Source organism: Lithobates pipiens, unplaced genomic scaffold, assembly GCF_037356315.1.
Source record: "Lithobates pipiens isolate NorthernLeopardFrog02 unplaced genomic scaffold, aLitPip1_a1.2 Scaffold_18, whole genome shotgun sequence".
Taxonomy (NCBI): domain Eukaryota; kingdom Metazoa; phylum Chordata; class Amphibia; order Anura; family Ranidae; genus Lithobates; species Lithobates pipiens.
In genome coordinates, this window is record NW_027507758.1 from 524,303,537 (window position 1) to 524,324,810 (window position 21,274).

At 40.5% G+C, this 21,274-nt stretch overlaps 1 protein-coding gene across 2 annotated transcripts in view; it reads left to right on the forward strand.

Annotated features, from left to right (window-relative positions):
- The window catches only part of HPCAL1 (hippocalcin like 1), a 328,942-nt gene that overhangs the window by 300,681 nt on the left and 6,987 nt on the right, over positions 1 to 21,274 (forward strand). For both annotated transcript variants that reach the window (XM_077488773.1, XM_077488772.1), the window contains one exon: positions 5,434 to 5,539. In XM_077488773.1, coding sequence (XP_077344899.1) covers positions 5,434 to 5,539 — 106 coding nt within the window. The remainder of the gene's footprint in view (positions 1 to 5,433; positions 5,540 to 21,274) is intronic.

The following is a 21,274-nucleotide window of genomic DNA, read 5'->3' on the forward strand; positions in this document are numbered from 1 at the left end:
AGCACTGCTCATCTATTCAAAGGAAGCTTTGTCACGATCTCCACCTCAGCCAATTGGAAGAAGCCTTGTATTCATTCATAAAAATACAAGGTTTCCTATAACTGGCTGAGCCCAACTCAATTTTGTTCTGAGGATGGGACAGGAAGTCCCCCTAATGCTGCCAGAAAACAGTGTTGCATATTGTATATAGTTGATGCTGGATGCAGTTTATACAGTGCTGACAGCGGCCACAGGTATTAGTAAAGGAAACGGTTTGTAATGGCCAGCTTGGCCCAAACTAATGATTTAAAGTGAAAGCAAAGCTGGAATTTGTACTTAGAGGCGCTCTGGCTTCTGACTTTTAATCTTAGGGCACTTACCTGTCCAGGAATCTAGCGGTATCTTCACCCGAGCTGTTTTTTTACTTGGCTATTGAGTAATGCCGCCACTATCTCCGCTAAGGGAAACCGCCAGTAAAGCCTTGCAGCTTCACGACTGGTCCCTACTGTGTGTGCATGCGTGAAGCATGCTTCGATCTGTGAGTGGGCCGGCTGCGGCAGAAGGAGGAGGGGGGCCGAACTTCTGGCTGAGCTCGCTACAGCAAACTCAGCCAAAGTGGGAGCGGGTACCTGTCAAAAGAGGAGGCAGAGAGAGGAGGCAGACAAGCAGAGCTTTCCCCCTTTTGGTTGGAGCGCCACTTTAATACATAGGGGAAATATATGGGGCAGCTGTTTTACCTGAAAAACAGTTTGTAATTTTTGTCCAGCCAGTTCTGGGATTTACACAGCCCTGCCAGATATCGGTCAGGTTGGTGGTTTTTTTTTTTTTTTTTTTTTTTTTTTTTATTACTCTGCTGCAGATCAGCTCACCTTCCTGTCCTTAGCCTCTGATTAGAAAGTGAAAAAACCACAGCAGACACAGGTGTTTATCTCTCTGCTGTCTCCTCCTGTTGACATGTTCCTTCTCAGGACATGAACACGATTGGCTTAGAGTATGGCTCTTCCCTCACCACCCTGAGGTGCTCCACAGGGGATAACAAGAGGCGGATGCCAAGGCAATTTCAGACACGGACATTAGTTGCAGTCACAATACTGTTAATGATTTAATGAATATTTAAAAGCATTAAATTGTATTTGACCAGTGATCCGTGACCATGTGTGGCTTTCCAATGTTGCTACTTGTGGGAGACTTTCAGTAGATGTACAATGGCTAGATGTGTTACTACAGATTGTATTATATACCTCACACAGGCCTGAAGCAAAATAAAAAAGATGTTGTATTTATGTATTATAGTTTACTTTTATTGCTAGTAATTTTACTACAGTTTTCAGATAGTATTGACTACCATGTTCAAAATGTGACAACATTTTACCTCACTGAACCTATTGATTGATGTTGGTTTTTAACTTGGTTACATGGACTAACCCTGAGCATTCAATATAGAGATAAATATGAGAATAGTCTGTTGCATTGTGCTGCCATCTAGCATGCAAACAAATCATAGCATGTTACATTATAACAAATAAATCTGAGGTCTGAAAATGCAGGAATTGGTTTTGATCTGAGGTATAAAGGTGCATGGGTTGGGGCTGATCAGGAGGGGTGAAGCTGAATGAATTGGGGCTAATCAGAGGGTTGTGAAGGTACATGAGTTGGGACTGATCTGAAGTCTGTCAGGTAATGCCCAAACAATTAATTTAGTCAGCTAAAATAGATCAAAACACAGTTCCTCCAATACAAGAATAGTTTAACTGACTTAATTAATTTGGGTTAATTTTAGCCAAGCAGAAACCTTTAATAAAACAAAAAAGATCAATGCAAGTATAGCCTGAGCTATAGAAAATAAATGAATGTTTATTACAATACATCACACACAAACACCATAAATAACAGGCAGATTTTGGTGTACTAGACACTGAGATAATGGCGTAAAAGTTCCAAAATTGGAGCAATATAGTTTGTGTGTATATATACAGTATCTCACAAAAGTGAGTAACCCCCTCACATTTTTGTAAATATTTTATTATAACTTTTCATGTGACAACACTGAAGAAATGACACTTCGCTGCAATGTAAAGTAGTGAGTGTACAGCTTGTATAACAGTGTTTGCTGTCCCCTCAAAATAACTCGACACACAGCCATTAATGTTTAAACCGCTGGCAACAAAAGGGACCATTGGTCACCATTATTTTCCAGTACTGCCTTAACGCTCTTGGGCATGGAGTTTACCAGAGCGTCACAGGTTGCCACTGGAGTCCTCCTCCATTCCTCCATGAAGACATCACGGAGCTGGTGAATGTTAGAGACCTTGTGCTCCTCCACCTTCCATTTTGAGGATGCCCCACAGATGCTCAGTAGGGTTTAGGTCTGGAGACATACTTGGACAGTCCATCACCTTTGCCCTCAGCTTCTTTAGCAAGGCAGTAGTCATTTTTGGAGGTGTGGTTTCATGTTGAATACTGCCCTGGGGCCCAGTCTCTGGAGGGGACCATGGTCTGTTTCAGTATTTCACAGTACATGTTGGCATTCATGGTTCCCTCAATGAACTGTAGCTCCCCAGTGCCGGCAGCACTCATGCAGTCCCAGACCATGACACTCACACCACCATGCTTAACTGTAGGCAAGACACACTTGTCTTTGTACACCTCACCTGGTTGTCGCCACACACACTTGAAATTATCTGAACCAAATAAGTTTATCTTGGTCTCATGAGATCACAGCACATGGTTCCAGTAATCCATGTCCTTAGTCTGCTTGCAGCAAACTGTGGGCTTTCTTGTGCATCATCTTTAGAAGAGGCTTCCTTCTGGGACGACAGCCATGCAGACCAATTTGATGCAGTGTGCGGCATATAATCTGAGCATTGAAAGGCTGACCCCCCCCCCCCCCCCCCCCACCCCTTTAACCTCTGAAGCAATGCTGGCAGCATTCATATGTCTATTTTACAAAGTCAACCTCTGGATATGACGCTGAGCACGTGTACTCAACTTCTTTGGTCGACCATGGCGAGGCCTGTTCTGAGTGGAACCTGTCCTGTTAAACCGATGTATGGTCTTGGCCACCATTCTGCAGCTCAGTTTCAGGGTCTTGGCAATCATCTTATAGCCTAGGCCATCTTTATGTAGAGCAATAATTCTTTTTATCAGATCCTCAGAGAGTTCTTTGCCCTAAGGTGCCATGTTGAACATTCATTGACCAGTATGAGAGAATGAGCGCGATAATACCAAATTTACCACACCTGCTCCCCATTTACATCTGAGACCTTGTAACACAAACGTGTCACATGACACCAGGCAGGGAAAATGGCTGAGTGGGCCCAGTTTTTACATTTTCACTTAGGTGAGTACTCACTTTTGCTGCCAGCAGTTTAGACATTAATGGCGCTGTGTTGAGGTATTTTGAGGGGCAGCAAATTTACACTGTTATACAAGCTGTACACTCGCTACTTTACATTGTAACAAAGTGTCATTTCTTCACTGTTGTCACATGAAAAGATATAATAAAATATCTACAAAAATGTAATTGATGTACTCACTTTTGTGAGATGCTGTGTGTGTGTATGTATATATATGTGTGTGTGTATATATATATATATATATATATATATATATATATATATATATATATATATATATATATATATATATGTATGTGTGTGTGTATATATATATATATATACACACACACATACACATATATATATATATATATATATATATATATATATATATATATATATATATATATATATATATATATATATATATATATATATATATATAATGTGTATGTGTGTGTTTATGTATAATATATCTTTTTTTTTTTTTTTGTTTACAAAAGTTTTATTTGAAAAACAGGAATATGACAGGTATACAGTACAAAGCAATACATATATACATTAGTGAAGCGTTTTATATTGGTGAGACAAGGTATATACAGTTATCACTTGTTAAGTAGTATGGTACATTGTAGATAAAAGATGCAGAAAGAGTGAAAGACATAATATCTTAATCTATTCATATTGAATTGTTCAAAACAAATAGATAATAGGAGCCAACATACCAACAAGAGAGCGTACATGGGAGGCTGTAGGATAGGAACCTCAATTCCAGTTTATTATTTCTATGGTAAGGACCAGTAGTTCCACTTTTTATGGAAGGATGACATTGTATCTGAAAGTGTGTGGTGGATTCTCTCAGATAATTTAATAGTATCCATTCTGGACAATACTTGGGACCAAGGTAGGTTGTGTGATTAGCGAATGGAGTAATCTATTGCATGGTGGGGGGATATCCGGAACATCAACATATAATCTGCATATTTGTGGTGAGAGAGTAATTTTCGTTTTTAATGTAGATTCAATTTTGGTTATAACGAGCCTGCCATATAAGCTCAAGGAGTTTACAGCTCCAAAAAATGTGAAGGTAGTCGCCCTCATCCGAACATTCTCTGAAGCAAGCAGGAGAAGCTGAGGGATAAAATGAGTGGATTTTGGCAGGAGTCATATTCCATCTAGTAACCAGTTTTAATGGAGATTCCCTGAAGGCTGCAGCATGATTACTTTTCGCGTAAATTCAATCAATCATCTTATACCAGGATTCAATGGAGAGAGAAAGCTTCAAGTCAGTCTCCCACCGTAGAAAAAGGGTTGGTTTTTCTGGGAGATGTAAGCTATTTAGAGAATTTTATGTATAATATATCTAATAGGGGTGCACCGAATAGAAATTTTGGTACCGAAATTACGTTTTTAAAAAAGATTTATATTTTTATATATAATTGTATTATATTCCACTTTTAATATCAATTTAAATTAGTATGAATGTATTGTTGGCCATTATTGGCATCTTTAGTCCAAGAAAAGCTAAAAAAAAAATAAAAAATCTGCAGTCTATCTCTTCTATCATGTCTGAGATTGCGCTACCAGGCGCTGGTGAGGCTGCATCTGGCACTCGCAAGGAGAGGAGGATGGAGGGGAGGACTCTACCAGGGGTGCGCCAGGATGACACATGTGCGGCACCCGAGGCAGACCCCGTCCACTTTTTGTCTTCATTAACTGTGTGTTTTTTTGTTTTGTTTTTTCTTTCGGCCACCTGCCGAAAACACAATTTTCACCCGATATTTCGGTGCACCACTAAATATATAATAAGAAATAAATATAAATACACACACACGCTTCTTTATTAGGTACACCTGTTCAATCGCAGATTGCTGATCAGCCAATCCCATGGCAGCAACTCAATGCATTCAGACATCTAGACGTGGTGGACAACCTGTTAAAGGTCAAACTGAGCATCAGAATAGGGAAGAAAGGAGATTTAAGGGACTTTGAATGTGGCATGTTGGTACCAGATGGGCTGGTCTGAGTATTTCAAAAACTGCTGATCTATTGGGATTTTCTCACACAACCATCTATAGGGTTTTAATTTCATCCACATATTTTGTTTCCTCTACAGGCAATATACAAGATGGTGTCATCCGTGATGAAAATGCCAGAAGACGAATCTACACCAGAAAAGAGAACAGACAAAATCTTTAAGCAGATGGACACAAATAATGATGGTATGATATGCATATCCTGTTCTTCAAACCAAAATTACAGGGCTGGTCCAAAAGAACGGAGGCAATAATTCCAGGTTTCTGACATTTCTGTAATTCAGGTCTACAAAATGGATGTATCTGGTTGTCCTAAGCGAGATGACAAACTTTTTCCTTGGGTCTACAGTATATACATCAGCAATGGGAGCTGAAGGTTATAGTTCCTCAGCTTCAGGGTGGTAAAAGTTTGGGAGTAGTAGTATTGTCCCAACTCACTCTTTTTTTATAACCTCGTTCTTGCATATTGTATATTTCATCAGCTTCTCTCCTTTTCATGGTTTCAACGGCTGAATGGATCAGAAGGAAAGTAAAAGGAATATAAGTATACACTATGTAGGAGAGGGCTGGTAAAGCATTTGTAAACCGCTGAACCCCCCCCCCCCCCCCGCAAGATAAAGGCATAATGTGCTAGTATGCATCGCATGCGCCGCTGATATCTGGTGCTTCATGCAGGGTGAATATTTCCCAAACCACGCAGGTTTAGGGGATATTTTATTTTACCTACAGGTAAGCCTTATTATAGGCTTACCCGTAGGTAAGAATAACAATGCAGGGTTTACAAAAAAAAAGTTGGTTTGCTCTGCATGGACAAAGCACAGGTTCACTCAAAAGGGAGAGTCCTGGAAAGAACTTCAATGTTTGCAAAGGCAGGTTTTCTTTTTCCTTACTAAGTGGCTGCTGCTGTTCTTCGGCTAGAGTTTAGAGCAGTGGTGGTCAACTTTCTTAACTACTTAAGGACCGGAAGATTTTCCCCCTTAATGATCAGGCAATTTTTTGCGATACAGCACTGTGTCCCTCTAACTTGCATGGTGGTGCGATGCTGTACCCAAAGAAAATTGACACGTTTTCTCACCCACATATAGAGTTTTCTTTTGGTGGTATTTGATCACCTCTGTGGTTTTAATTTTTTTGTGCTATAAACAAAAAGACAATTTTGAAAAAATATATATATTTTTTAATATAATAAAAAAAAAATTTCTTCATCAGTTTAGGTCAATGTGTTTTTCTACACCTTTTTGGTAAGAAAATTGATTTGTTTGTGCAAAAGTTATAGCGTCTACAAAATATGGGATAGATTTATAACATTTTTATTATAAAAAATTTTTTTTACTAGTAATGGCGGTGATCAGCGATTTTTTGTGGGATTACGACATTGCAGCAGATGGATTAGACACTTTCGAAAATTTTCTGGAACCAGACATACAGCGATCAGTATTACTATAGTATTACTGTGTAAATGACACTGGCAGGGAAGGGGTTAACACTAGTGGTGATAAAGGGGTTAAATGTGTTCCATGGGAGGTGTTTCTAACGGGGGTGGGTGGACTGACTGGAGGAGGGGAGAGATCGCTGTTCCTGATCACTAGGAACAGACAATCTCTCTTTGCTCCTCTTTGCTCCCCTGTCAGAACAGGGATCTGTTTGTTTACATTGACAGATCCCCGTTCTGTTGTGCGATTGCAGATGGCCTACTGACATAGCAGCCGCTGGGCCACACACATCGGCTCCCTCATCTTGCAGCGGGTTATAGTTCCTAAAAGAGCCAATGTACACCTACGAAGATTTGCAGGATTGAGCCGACCTGCCACAGTATAATGGCCACTGGTCGTGAGTCGTTAATATAGTGGGACTTAAGTGTGGCCATTGAGATTACCAAAGGGCCACACATAAAATGTTGTGAATATTCAGTATCAGAAACAGCAGTCACACAATGGGATATAGTCAAAAACCATGTGCATTATATAAGAGAAAGAATTGGTCAAAGACACTGAACATGATACAGGCGATGGTCAGAGACGGCAGATGAGATGCAAGAGATAGCCTGAGACAATGGATGTGAAACAGGAGATGGTCAGAGACTGCCGACATGATACAAGAGCTTATCAGAATCTGCAGACGTGATGCAGGCGATGGTCTGAGACTGCAGACGTGATGCAGGCGATGGTCTGAGACTGCAGACGTGATGCAGGCAGGGCCGCTGATAGGGCAGTACAGCCAGCCTTCCTGTAGGGGGCCCGACCTCTGTCACTTTAGAAGAGGGGCCCGGGAACCTGCAGAGCAGGAGAGCTAGCCGAACTGCCTTCTGACATTTTTAGATCTCCTAGCAGCGCTGCCAGCTTTCTCACTCCAGCATCTCAGTTCTTCCTACTGGCAATTGGTAAAGTGTCCTGATCTGGAGCAGAAGACAGCTGCAGTCTCAGTCTGCCTGTGTCTCTGCCGGGTCCTGAAACTCCCCCTCGTCAATGTTATCTCTGGTCAGCATGAGCAGGAAGCTTCACCTCCTCCCTGAGTGCTGACCTCTCATCCCCCTCCAGATCTGCTCTCACTGCTCTGTGCTCACTGAACTCCAGGGTTTGGATGGAGCAGTGCTTCTACTGGAGGGGGGGAGGGGGGGGGGGTTGCTGCTGGAACAAAGTCACAAAACTTTAGGATTTTGGAGAGAGGGTGAATATGAAGCCAGCCTAGAACTGCAGATAACTGTCAATGCATTGCTGAGCAAGAACCCAGTGGACACATCTCTCTCTCTCCAGCTGGCAGGCATCTCTGCCCAGCCATTTCTATATACCATCCCTAAGGTCCCTTTATACTTTATATAGCAGTAACAAACATTCCTGCTCACATTTTCTTTTTTTTTTTTCTTGTTTTTCACACATAGGGTAACCCATTCACTTGAATGGGCTGCCATATATGTGACAAACATATAGAGGCTTCAGAAACTTTTAAGGCATGCAGCGTTGCCACATGACAAAACGCATGTCTTCTTATTGCATTTGGGGTGACATTAACAATTATTGTGCACCACAAGTTCTATGCGCATGTGCTGCGCATTTCCAAAATGCACTGCAAATTGCCCATTACTTGTGCACTTGTCACACATTCAGGTCACCTCCAACGTGAATGTGGCCTAATGTCTCATATACACTGCTAGTTTACTTTTGCTAAACCCCACAGGCTGAACGAAAAAAAACCCAGACACCTCAGGTCAGAGCCTCTGTACTAACAATCTAATGTTAGTACAGTGATCTCCCCTGCTATTCTATTGTATTCTGACAAGGGGACGCCCCACCAGAACACTCCGGTCAGGGAGATGGTCAGCATCCCTTTTTTGATCAAGCCCCTTCGACAAAAGCCAGCTGTCATACCGGGCTGTATACATGCCATGGCTGCAACGCTTTACTTCAGAGCTGAGGCATTTGTACTGCAGGCTGTAGAATTTGACTGGCAGCACCATCTGTCAAACTTCCCATTGAGTTCAATGGGGCTGCTCTGCACCTTCAAGCCAAATACTTGGCTTACAGCTGCAATGCGGTCTCACAATGTAAAAATGTAAAATGTAAAATAAAAACAACAGGTGTCATGAGGCAGCAGTAGCAAGGCTCTTATTTCTGCAATGGCTGCAAAGGATACCATTGTGACCATGGCATTTTAGCAATTTGATTTCCCGGGGGCCCTGTCAGGTAGGTTGTAGGGGGCCCCGTGATTTCTAACAGCGGCCCTGGATGCAGGCGATGGTCTGAGACTGCAGACGTGATGCAGGCGATGGTCTGAGACTGGGGATATATTACATGAGACTGCTAAATATCACAGCTATAGCAGGGCAAAAGGGAAGCACGTTAGTATCTTCAGGAGCGTGAGGGCAGCACAGGTTGGCCGCCAGGGGTTTGGAGCATTATAGGGTATAAATCATACTGAGAGTATCTGGAGTCAATGAAAAGTTGTTCATTTATGTATATTGCGGTATTGGGAAGATTATACTCATGTGGCAGGTGCTTTTTCAATGATTTGCGTCAGTTAAAACTGTATTTTATGGCATGGCAGCCCACTTTTATTAAATAAAACAGTTCACTTGAATATCAGTTTCCAATGCAGGGGTTCCTTCACATTAGTATGAACAATCAAATGAAAATACCAGGCCAACTGTCTCCCTTGTTGGCAGCGCCGCTGCTCTGGTTGCCAGTCCCTCTGACTGTGTTGCCCAGCTTTGCTGGTCCACTTGGCTCTCTTAGCTTTTAGTCACAGCTCCTTGCTGCATGGCCCAATCCTGGCTTCTGGATAGTGGTTCTCCTAACACCCAGATAGAAGCCCACCCGACTCCTTAAATGAGGCCTCCTGTCTGCTGGCTGGGGCTCTGCTGACCCCTGGATATGAGACCTTCTGTCTCCCACACTGGTAAGCAGTCTCCAAACTGGAAGCTCTGAACTATTCTCAGGCTTGAGTATATAATGACCTGTGTACTCGGACAGCACCTGGTATAAACTGGAAACGGGAAAGTTCTGATCCAGAACCACAAAATTCTGAGAAAACCAAAAACACAGCTTTCTCCTCTTCAGAATCGATAGTCTGAACCTTGCATTAACCCACACGTTGGTCACAACCCATGCAACCCATACATACAGAAACTAAAACAAATAAGTTCAGAAATAAAGTTATGTGTAATAAAATTTTATAAAGTAAGGAAAAAGTATTGAAGACATAAAGAATGGTATGTCCAAAAAAGGCATGGATAGCCAAGACAGCAGCTGAAACTATCAATAATTAGAAAGCAATTTTGCCCGCCCCCCCCCGTCAGTGCAAGTTACAGGATCACTGCAAGCATACGCACTCACCACATTAGACTCCATTGCTGAAGAAAAAGCATGTTGAAGCTCATTCAAAGTTTGCTGCACAACATTTAGACAAGCCTATGAAATACTGGGGGAATATAGTTTGGTCAAATGAGACCAAAATTGAACTCTTTGGATGCCATAATACACACCATGTTTGCAGGTCAAATGGCACTGCACATCACCCCAAAAACACCATACTAACAGTGAAGTTTGGACCTGGGAACATCATGGTGTGGGGCTGTTTTTCAGCATATGGTACTGGCAAACGTAATATCGTTGAAGGATGGATGAATGGAAAAACGTACCAAGACATTCTTGATAAAAATCTACTGCCATCTACCAGGATGGTGAAGATGAAACAAAGGTGGACATTTTCAGCAATACATAAATACAGAAAAAATCTGCGCAGTACAACCCCTTTACGAAAAGCTGCTGGACACCAAGGATCAATTACCAAATCCCAAAATACAATATATCAAACAGATGGTACAGCGCTCCAACTAAAATAAAATGATTACTAACATATTAAAATTAATAAAAAGTCCAAAGATAGCTTTTGAGTCAAAAAGTCCACGTGAGGAATCTTCAGTGGTATACAGTCAGTTCATGCATAAAGTGACTTAGTGCCAAGGGGGGGACCACCACCAATGGTAAAATTGGCTGCTCACCTCATCGTATGGACCCTTTAAATTACAGAGGGTCATATGCACTTAAATATCAACTCATCCAATCGCTGTACTCCTCTCCGACAATATCTGACCAATTCACAAACGAAAACACAGCTTTCTCCTATTCAGAGTCAAATGAACTGACACGTTCGTGGAATACCCACACTGGATCGGTATATAGCAGTATTCACAATTCCTCAGACCATGTGGATAGAAAGACAGGCCATAGTGCTCTCCATAGAAAAACGTTTTAATGATGAATATACATAAAAAACACACTTACAATAACGAAGCTTCATACGATCTTTAAAATGATCAATGACCGCGGGTGACGTCACGTGATCTCCGTCCGTACGTTACGTCCCTATGGGCGGGACTTCATCAGCGGACACGGAAACTACGTGACACCCGATATATGAATAGACAATACGGGGTTCCTATAGTGCGCTTACGGTGAGCACGACGTGACGGACAGCCTCTCCATGTTTACGAAAGTTACCAAGGTAACAACACATCCTGTCGTGTAGTACGAATCTACACGATAACAGGCAAAGACCTCAGGGAAGCCCTTGTGAATTTAAACAAAAGTTACCAAGTTAACGGCTCATCCCATCATGCCTATCCGCACTATGCAAATGAGCACAGCAACGAGCGGAATATAAAAAAGGAATCATATAAATATTTGCAAACATTGCCATTGCCACAATGAATCCCTTCCCCTTATGTATATAATGTAATCAAATAAAGAAAAACTGCTTAATGGGTACCAATACAAAAGAACCCCATTATTAAACACATTTTTAAATTGCAAAGCATGAACTTTTTTCTCCAAACTTGAGTTTACAAAGTCCACCTCCTACAAAATACAAATAAAGATGTGTTTCGAACTTAATATTCAAAAACAATTAAGAATATTAAAATGTGTATAATACACATATATCAACGTGACATCACCTGCAGCCAATAAATTAAATAGTACTAAAAATACAATAAAAAGTAAACAATAAAATCATCGATCAGTAATAAAACAGTTAATATCAAAATCGACATTCAATCCACCAGGCATTAATACATTGGTCTCATGTATCCAGTAAGATTCCCTACGACTTAACTGGCGTATGAAATTACCCCCCCTCCAATGTTTTGTGACCCTCTCAATCCCCCAGAACTTTAGGCCTTTAGGGTTTTGCTGATGGAATTGTTTAAAGTGTCGGGACACATTGTGGGTTTTCAGACCTTTTTTAATATTCTCTACATGTTCTGCTAAACGCACATGTAAAGGTCTAGAAGTGCGTCCTATATATTGTAACCCACATTCGCACTCTAACATGTAAACCACTCCGATCATGTCACATGTAATCAATTGCCGAATATCGTATTCCCTATTAGTTGCAGAGGCCAGAAACTTCTTCCGTTTCTTAATGTTGACTTTAGAATGCTTACACGGCTTGCACCGCCCACAAGCATAAAACCCCCCCAAAAAGGAGAACAATCGGTTCTCTGATGGAATAGGGGGGTTAAGAACGCTGGGAGCAAGACGGTCCCTCAGAGAGGGAGCTTTTTTATAAATAAACTGTGGACGAGTAGGTAGTACGGGTCCCAAAATTGTGTCCTGCTTTAAAATGGACCAATGTTTAGACACTATCTTTTCAAATTTTTTGTGTTGAACATTGTAATCTAAAATCATTCTAAAATTTTGCTCACTATTATTAGTCTCCCTAGGTTGACTGGAGACTAAAGTAGTCCTATCAATCTGTTTGACCTTTTCAAATTCTGCCTTCAAGACCGACCGATCATATCCCTTTTGTTCAAATCTGGAGATCAACACATCGGATTGAGATATGTAATCCTCACTCCTCGTACAATTACGATGTAACCTAATGAATTGTCCCCTGGGGATGTTGCACAACCAAGATTGGTGATGAAAACTCCCCAGGGGAATATAAGCGTTACGATCAGTAGGTTTAAAATGGTTAACCAACCTGAAGTTACCCAAATCTTTGTTGATCTCCAGATCCAAAAAGACTATATGATCTTGACTCACATTCCATGTGAGCGAAATATTCCTATCATTGGAATCCAATGATTGAATAAAAATATCGAGTGACGATCTAGTACCATCCCAAATCAAGATAAGATCATCTATAAATCTACGGTAGCACACCAGTTCTGGGGGGCGATGTTTAAAAACTGCTTCTTCCCCCCAGTGGGCCATAAATAAGTTGGCCACACTGGGAGCAAAACGAGCTCCCATCGCAACCCCTCTGGTCTGTAAATAAAACTCCTTGCCATACCAAAAATAATTTTGGCTCAGGCAAAAGTTTAAACAAGTCAGCAAAAATTCCTGATGTCTACCCGACAATGCTGATGATGACAAGGCCCACTCAACTGAGGTCATAGCGTCATCATGACCTATGATGGTGTATAGGGAGCCTACATCAGCTGTCACCAAAATACTGGAAGGGGAACATCCCAATTCTTCCAAAATTTGTATAATATGTTTAGTATCTTTTAGGTATGCCGGAGTATTCACCACTAAAGGCTGAAGAAAAAAGTCAATATATTGACCCAATCTAGCAGATACAGAATCAATACCGTTCACTATAGGCTTCCCTGGGGGATTGGTACTGTCTTTATGGATCTTAGGGAGAAAAAATATATTATAGGGGTTCTACAAAACAAAGGGTCTAGATATGCTGCTTCCTTTTTGGATAAGATCCTTTGGTCTTTTCCATCTTCTACAATGGAATGCAGTTCATCTTTATACATTAACATTGGGTCTCTATTTAGGATTTTGTAGGCAGAATTTGAAAAGGTCAAACGGATTGATAGGACTACTTTAGTTTCCAGTCAACCTAGGGAGACTAATAATAGTGAGCAAAATTTTAGAATGATTTTAGTTTACAATGTTCAACACAAAAAATTTGAAAAGATAGTGTCTAAACATTGGTCCATTTTAAAGCAGGACAAAATTTTGGGACCCGTTCTACCTACTCGTCCACAGTTTATTTATAAAAAAGCTCCCTCTCTGAGGGACCGTCTTGCTCCCAGCGTTCTTAACCCCCCTATTCCATCAGAGAACCGATTGTTCTCCTTTTTGGGGGGGTTTTATGCTTGTGGGCGGTGCAAGCCGTGTAAGCATTCTAAAGTCAACATTAAGAAACGGAAGAAGTTTCTGGCCTCTGCAACTAATAGGGAATACGATATTCGGCAATTGATTACATGTGACACGATCGGAGTGGTTTACATGTTAGTGCGCGAATGTGGGTTACAATATATAGGACGCACTTCTAGACCTTTACATGTGCGTTTAGCAGAACATGTAGAGAATATTAAAAAAGGTCTGAAAACCCACAATGTGTCCCGACACTTTAAACAATTCCATCAGCAAAACCCTAAAGGCCTAAAGTTTTGGGGGATTGAGAGGGTCACAAAACATTGGAGGGGGGGTAATTTCATACGCCAGTTAAGTCGTAGGGAATCTTACTGGATACATGAGACCAATGTATTAATGCCTGGTGGATTGAATGTCGATTTTGATATTAACTGTTTTATTACTGATCGATGATTTTATTGTTTACTTTTTATTGTATTTTTAGTACTATTTAATTTATTGGCTGCAGGTGATGTCACGTTGATATATGTGTATTATACACATTTTAATATTCTTAATTGTTTTTGAATATTAAGTTCGAAACACATCTTTATTTGTATTTTGTAGGAGGTGGACTTTGTAAACTCAAGTTTGGAGAAAAAAGTTCATGCTTTGCAATTTAAAAATGTGTTTAATAATGGGGTTCTTTTGTATTGGTACCCATTAAGCAGTTTTTCTTTATTTGATTACATTATATACATAAGGGGAAGGGATTCATTGTGGCAATGGCAATGTTTGCAAATATTTATCTGATTCCTTTTTTATATTCCGCTCGTTGCTGTGCTCATTTGCATAGTGCGGATAGGCATGATGGGATGAGCCGTTAACTTGGTAACGTTTGTTTAAATTCACAAGGGCTTCCCTGAGGTCTTTGCCTGTTATCGTGTAGATTCGTACTACACGACAGGATGTGTTACCTTGGTAACTTTCGTAAACATGGAGAGGCTGTCCGTCACGTCGTGCTCACCGTAAGCGCACTATAGGAACCCCGTATTGTATATTCATATATCGGGTGTCACGTAGTTTCCGTGTCCGCTGATGAAGTCCCGCCCATAGGGACGTAACGTACGGACGGAGATCACGTGACGTCACCCGCGGTCATTGATCATTTTAAAGATCGTATGAAGCTTCGTTATTGTAAGTGTGTTTTTTATGTATATTCATCATTAAAACGTTTTTCTATGGAGAGCACTATGGCCTGTCTTTCTATCCACATGGTCTGAGGAATTGTGAATACTGCTATATACCGATCCAGTGTGGGTATTCCACGAACGTGTCAGTTCATTTGACTCTGAATAGGAGAAAGCTGTGTTTTCGTTTGTGAATTGGTCAGATATTGTCGGAGAGGAGTACAGCGATTGGATGAGTTGATATTTAAGTGCATACGACCCTCTGTAATTTAAAGGGTCCATACGATGAGGTGAGCAGCCAATTTTACCATTGGTGGTGGTCCCCCCCTTGGCACTAAGTCACTTTATGCATGAACTGACTGTATACCACTGAAGATTCCTCACGTGGACTTTTTGACTCAAAAGCTATCTTTGGACTTTTTATTAATTTTAATATGTTAGTAATCATTTTATTTTAGTTGGAGCGCTGTACCATCTGTTTGAGATATTTTCAGCAATACAATGATTCCAAACACAAAGCCAAGAAAACTCTCAATTGCTTTCAAATAAAGAAAATAAAGCTGCTAGAATGGCTCAGCCAATCACCGGACTTGAATCCAGTAGAAAATCTACTGCAAGAATTAAAGATCAGAGTTCATAAAAGAGGCCCAGGAAACCTGCAAGATTTGAAGACTGTGTGGAAGAATAGGCCAAAATCACACTTGAACAATGTATTAGACTAGTTTCTCCATACAGGAGGCATCTTGAAGTTGTCATTACCAGCAAATTTTGTACCAAGTATTAACCACATCCCACCCAGCGTATAGCAGAATGACGACCGAGCAGGGGATCAGTTATCCTGACTACTGAGCGTCCTGTAATGTCCAGCAGGATAAGCCCATCTGTGCGCCCTCGGTAAAGAGCCTATGACGTAGGCTCTTTACCACTTGATCAGCTGTGACCAATCATCGGCTTTCCTTAGTTCGTGCTGAGAAGGTCGCGAGGAGACCCAATCAATGGCTCTCCTGACCGGGGGGGGGGGCATTGATTATCAGCGCAGCCCCCATCAGAGGTGCCCACAACAGATGCCAATTAGTGTAAATGGAAAATGCCAAAAGATTACATAGGTTACATAGTAGGTGAGGTTGAAAAAATACACAAGTCCATCAAGTCCAACCTATGTGTGTGATTATATGTCAGTATTACATTGTACATCCCTGTATGTTGCAGTCGTTCAGGTGCTTATCTAATAGTTTCTTGAAACTATCGATGCCCCCAGCTGAGACCACCACCTGTGGAAGGGAATTCCACATCTTTGCCGCTCTTACAGTAAAGAACCCTCTACATAGTTTTAAGGTTAAACCTATTTTCTTCTAATTCTAATAAGTGGCCACGAGTCTTGTTAAACTCCCTTCCACGAAAAGTTTTATCCCTATTGTGAGGTCACCAGTATGATATTTGTATATTGAACTCATATCCCCTCTGTAAGGAAATGTGGAGTTACTCTTTAGATATTGTAAGGGAAGGTAGAGTTACTCCTTGGGTCTGTTTTTTAGAAGATCATTTTTAGAAAATGCTTTCATCTCATGCTAAGCTTGTGCTAAAATTACCAGACGTGCTAAGGCGAAGTGTGAAGCAGGATGTGTCTGTGGTTAGTTGCTGGACATTAAGAACATATATTGTGTGTTGAGAACATTGGCCTCAAGCCAAGGTGATATGGTCAAACATTGTGACGTCGAGTGTGTCTCTAGGCAGAATTACTATGAATATCTTTTAGGTTAATATTGTATATTGTATTAACCTAATGCTTGAATGTGATTGGTTGTTCATGGGGCCTTCCCCCTATACGACCCCTTCTTTGTTTATTGCATATTATTCTGTGAAGCCGGAATACATTTTTGTATTCTTGATCATCCACACACTGTGTATGGTGTCTTGACTACCCGACAGGACACTCTCTCAAACATCTCTTCTCCAAAGAGAATAAGTTCAGTGCTTGCAACCTTTCCTCATAACTAATATCCTCCAGACCTTTTATTAGCTTTGTTGCCCTTCTTTGTACTCGCTCCATTTCCTGTACATCCTTCCTGAGGACTGGTGCCCAGAACTGGACAGCATACTCTAGGGGCGGCTGGACCAGAGTCTTGTAGAGCGGTAGAATTATCGTTTTATCTCTGGAGTTGACCCCATTTTTAATGCATGACAATATTCTGTTTGCTTTGTTATCAACAACTTGGAATTGCATGCCATTGCTGAGCATACCATCTACTAGGACCCCCCAGGTCCTTTTCCACCCTAGATTCCCCAAGAGGTTCTCCCCACATTATATAGAATGCATTCATATTTTTCACACCCAAATGAGTTATTTTACATTTTTCTACATTGAACCTTATTTGCCATGTAGTTGCACACCCCATTAATTCAGATCTTTTTGCAAGGTTTCCACATCCTGCAGAGAAGTTATTGCCCTGCTTAGCTCGGTATCGTCCTCAAATACGAAGATTGAACTGTTTACCCCATCCTCCAGGTTGTTTATGAACAAATTAAATAGGATTGGTCCCAGCACAGAACCCTGGGGACCACCCCTGTCCAGTGACACCAATCGATGCCTATCAATGCCTGTCATTGCCTCTTTATCAGTGCTGCCCATCAGCACAGCCTTATCAGTGCCAGTCAGCGAAAGAGAAAATTTACTTATTTACAAAATTTACTAAGTGAAGCGAAGAAAAAACGTGTTTTTTTTTTCATAAATTTCAGAGCATTTTTAATTTTTTTAGCAAAAAAAAATAAGACACAGTGGTGAACAAATACCACCGAAAGAAAGCTCTATTTCTGGGAAAAATCTAAAAATGTCATATAGGTACAGTGTAGCGTGACTGCGCAATTGTCATTCAAAGTGTGACAGCGCTGAAAGCTGAAAATTGGTCTGGGCAGGAAGGGGGTAAAAATGCCCTGTATTGACGTGGTTAAATACATTTCAGTTAGCACGTTCAATACTTTTTTCCTGTGTCTTCGCATTTTATTACGCATAACTTAATTTCTGAACTTATTTGTTTTGGATTCCTTGTATGTATGGATTGCATGGGTTGTGACCAACGTGTGGGTTAATGCAAGGTTCAGACTATCACTTCTGAAGAGGAGAAAGCTGTGTTTTTGGTGATGTGATCAGTAATTATTATTCCCGCTGTATATTAAATACATTTTTTTTTATTTTGTATTTTTTTATTTTTTTTACACATTCTGTTTAACAACTACCTTGATAAAAGAAAGAAGAGCCCAAATTAATTTATCCCAAAAATCAATTGTAGCATAAAGCTTTATGTTCTAACAGACCTCCAGTGCTACAGGAGTTTGTGGTTATTGTTCCCAGTATAAAGAACAACAGAGACCCTCTACCCCTTCTTGCCTTTTCTGACAACAGTGGCAGTTTCCCAGTCATTTAAACATATTGGTGCTAAGTACTGGTGATTTGCAATGTATATTTAGCCCAGTTCTAGACATTACTCATTCAGTACATTTAGTGCTTATGAAATCAGCCACATTGAACATCAGCTGCCCTTCAGCTCCGTGTTGCTTTTTAAAAGGCAGCTCCAAACAGGCTTGTTAGTCATGTTCCAGGAACGCTGCAAGCGACGTTCCAGTTACTTTACTAGAGAAATTAGAGTTGCAATTACAAACATCTACAGCAGAAGTAGCTTCCTGTAATTATATTTTTTTGCCATTTATTTTCTTTGGATTTTCATAAGCATGTTGCCATAGAAATGGCCTATTATTTGTAAGATAATGACATGTCATTCTGGCGAGGACCCGACGCTGCAGCTCTTGACATAATATATTAAAGAAAAAGGTACTGACTGTATGACAGCTGTAATAGGACTGTTCTTTTGTGAATTCTTTCACTGACAATAAACCTATAAAACATAACATAAAAGGGTCTGTTTTTAAAGGTTTTCATCCAAGATTCACACAAATTTTACACATTTTGCCACATGAATCAAACTGAAAAATTTCTGAACCTTGGGTAAACAAAATATAAAAGGAGACTCCAATATGTTAAAAAAAAAAAAAGGCTAAATAAAGAATAAATAAATACATAAAATAAAGAATACTTTTGTGTTTTATGCTGTGCCCACAGTATTGTACCCATCTCTTCCTATTACTAGTTTATCTAAAAAATGAAATAAAGCAAGACCAAATTAAAGCCAACCATGGGTGGTGCAATTTTCTTTCCCGCAGCCACAGGTTGCAGGAAAGAGAATCGCTTGAGTCGGTGTTGGTGGGCGAATCCTTACCACAGAGCTATTGTGTTTTCCCAATGGAGTGGGGGGAGAACACATAGGGATTATTGCTAGCAGCTATTGCAGCTGGCAATAATAGTATAAAAAAATTCAGCATGCTGGTTGTGCCCAAGCCTGTTGATGGATTGACTTTGGTACAGTCAGCCTGCTGTACATGGTTAAAATCTCAGCCAGTCACTCCTGAACCGGCCGACATTTGAACCGACCATGGTCAGTGTTTTGCCAAGAGCCAACTCCTCAAAATCTCCAATTACGTCACTATCGGTTTCTATCCAGCAACAGTCATTTCTAATTTTGATGACGTGCCTGTTTACACAGAACACAGCCACTGTATACACTACAGTAGACAATATGAGTTGGTATCGTTCATCCGCTCGCTAGTAACCACCAAGATGGCCATCTCCAAGGAGGCGTCAATTTTTTCTACTGCTTGGTCATTGTATCAAAACAGCAAACTCATTGTCTACTGTAGTGTAACGCTGGCTTGTGTTCTCTGAAAAGAGGCACGTGATCATAATCTGCAATTACTGTTGCTGGAGAGAGACCGGAAGTGACATAATTTCATATTTTCACGAGTTGGCTCTTTTGACAGAACACCAGCTTTAGTGTAGGATTATAAAGGGCCATCTAAGTAGCAGCCCCAATCCCATGACTGAAAAGGAGCCCTCACCTTTGAACCAAAGAAGAAATATTTGTATTTATGCTGGGTGGATAAAAATCAGTTTGTTTGTTTTTTGTTTTGTTTTTTAAATTGGATTTTTTTTGATTTTTATCAAATTTATTTTAATAAAAAGCTTTTGGAGTAAAAATCTATCTAAAGATAGTTTTCTATTTAAAATACATTAATAATTTATGTGACTGTATATAAGGTAATAAGTGATGGCACCCAAACCTTTTGTTTGTGTAAATGGTAATGAGTGGAGCTGCCCCTTTAAAAGTCGTTAGACCACTCTAAATAAGTGAAGTGATTTAAGAAAAAGGTTATGGCCCTAACTTGTATATTTAAAACTTCATCATTCAACATAAGTGATAAATTCATGAGAGACCTCCAAAAACAAAACTAAACCATCAATCCAAAAAATATTTGTGTGGGTAAAAATAAATATAATCCAAATCACCTTTATTCAAAGGGAAAAAAACGATTATATCCTTCAGTTGGTGCTCTACCACAAATCGTGCACAAGAAGCGCAAACTCGCCAGAGCTTTAAAGAAAAAAAGCTTTGTAGCAATATTGTGTTTCTTTCAACCAGCAATATGAGTGGAACCGATCTTGATCTTTGGCAATAATCAAATAAATAGGCTCGGGAGAAACATAAAAAGGTTGATGGTGCAATAGGTTTATGGCAAATGGATAAGAGCTTGTAAGTAAAACAATACACACTTACATTTAAATGTGCTGTGAGTTGGCACCAACATGTACAGCTTAGGATAGATGTGCACGCTGTTCCACCAAGCCGCTGCGTGCATTTCAACACACAGGGGTTAGAAACCACTAAACTGGATGTGACGTCAGTAGGAAGCGGATGTGCAGCCTCTATGCATTTCGTGACATGCGTCATGAGCTTCCCAATGAACTTAATTAAAAATTTGTCTGCTGCTTACCCTTTTCTTCTTCACATACCGGCACCTCTGTGCATTCTCCACCCCTTCCCCATGTAGATCTGCTGCTGTTGTGCAGAAAGGTTCTCCCACAACACTCCCCTTTCCTTCGGCATTAGCCAATCCGTGTGCATCATGATTCACCTCTCCTTCTCCCTGCTAGCCCCTGTGTGTGGTGCTGGAGGCAAGCCAGGAGGTGAGCAGAGTTTAGCTCACACATCATGTTACATGTGATTACAACATACACACACATTACTAATTTT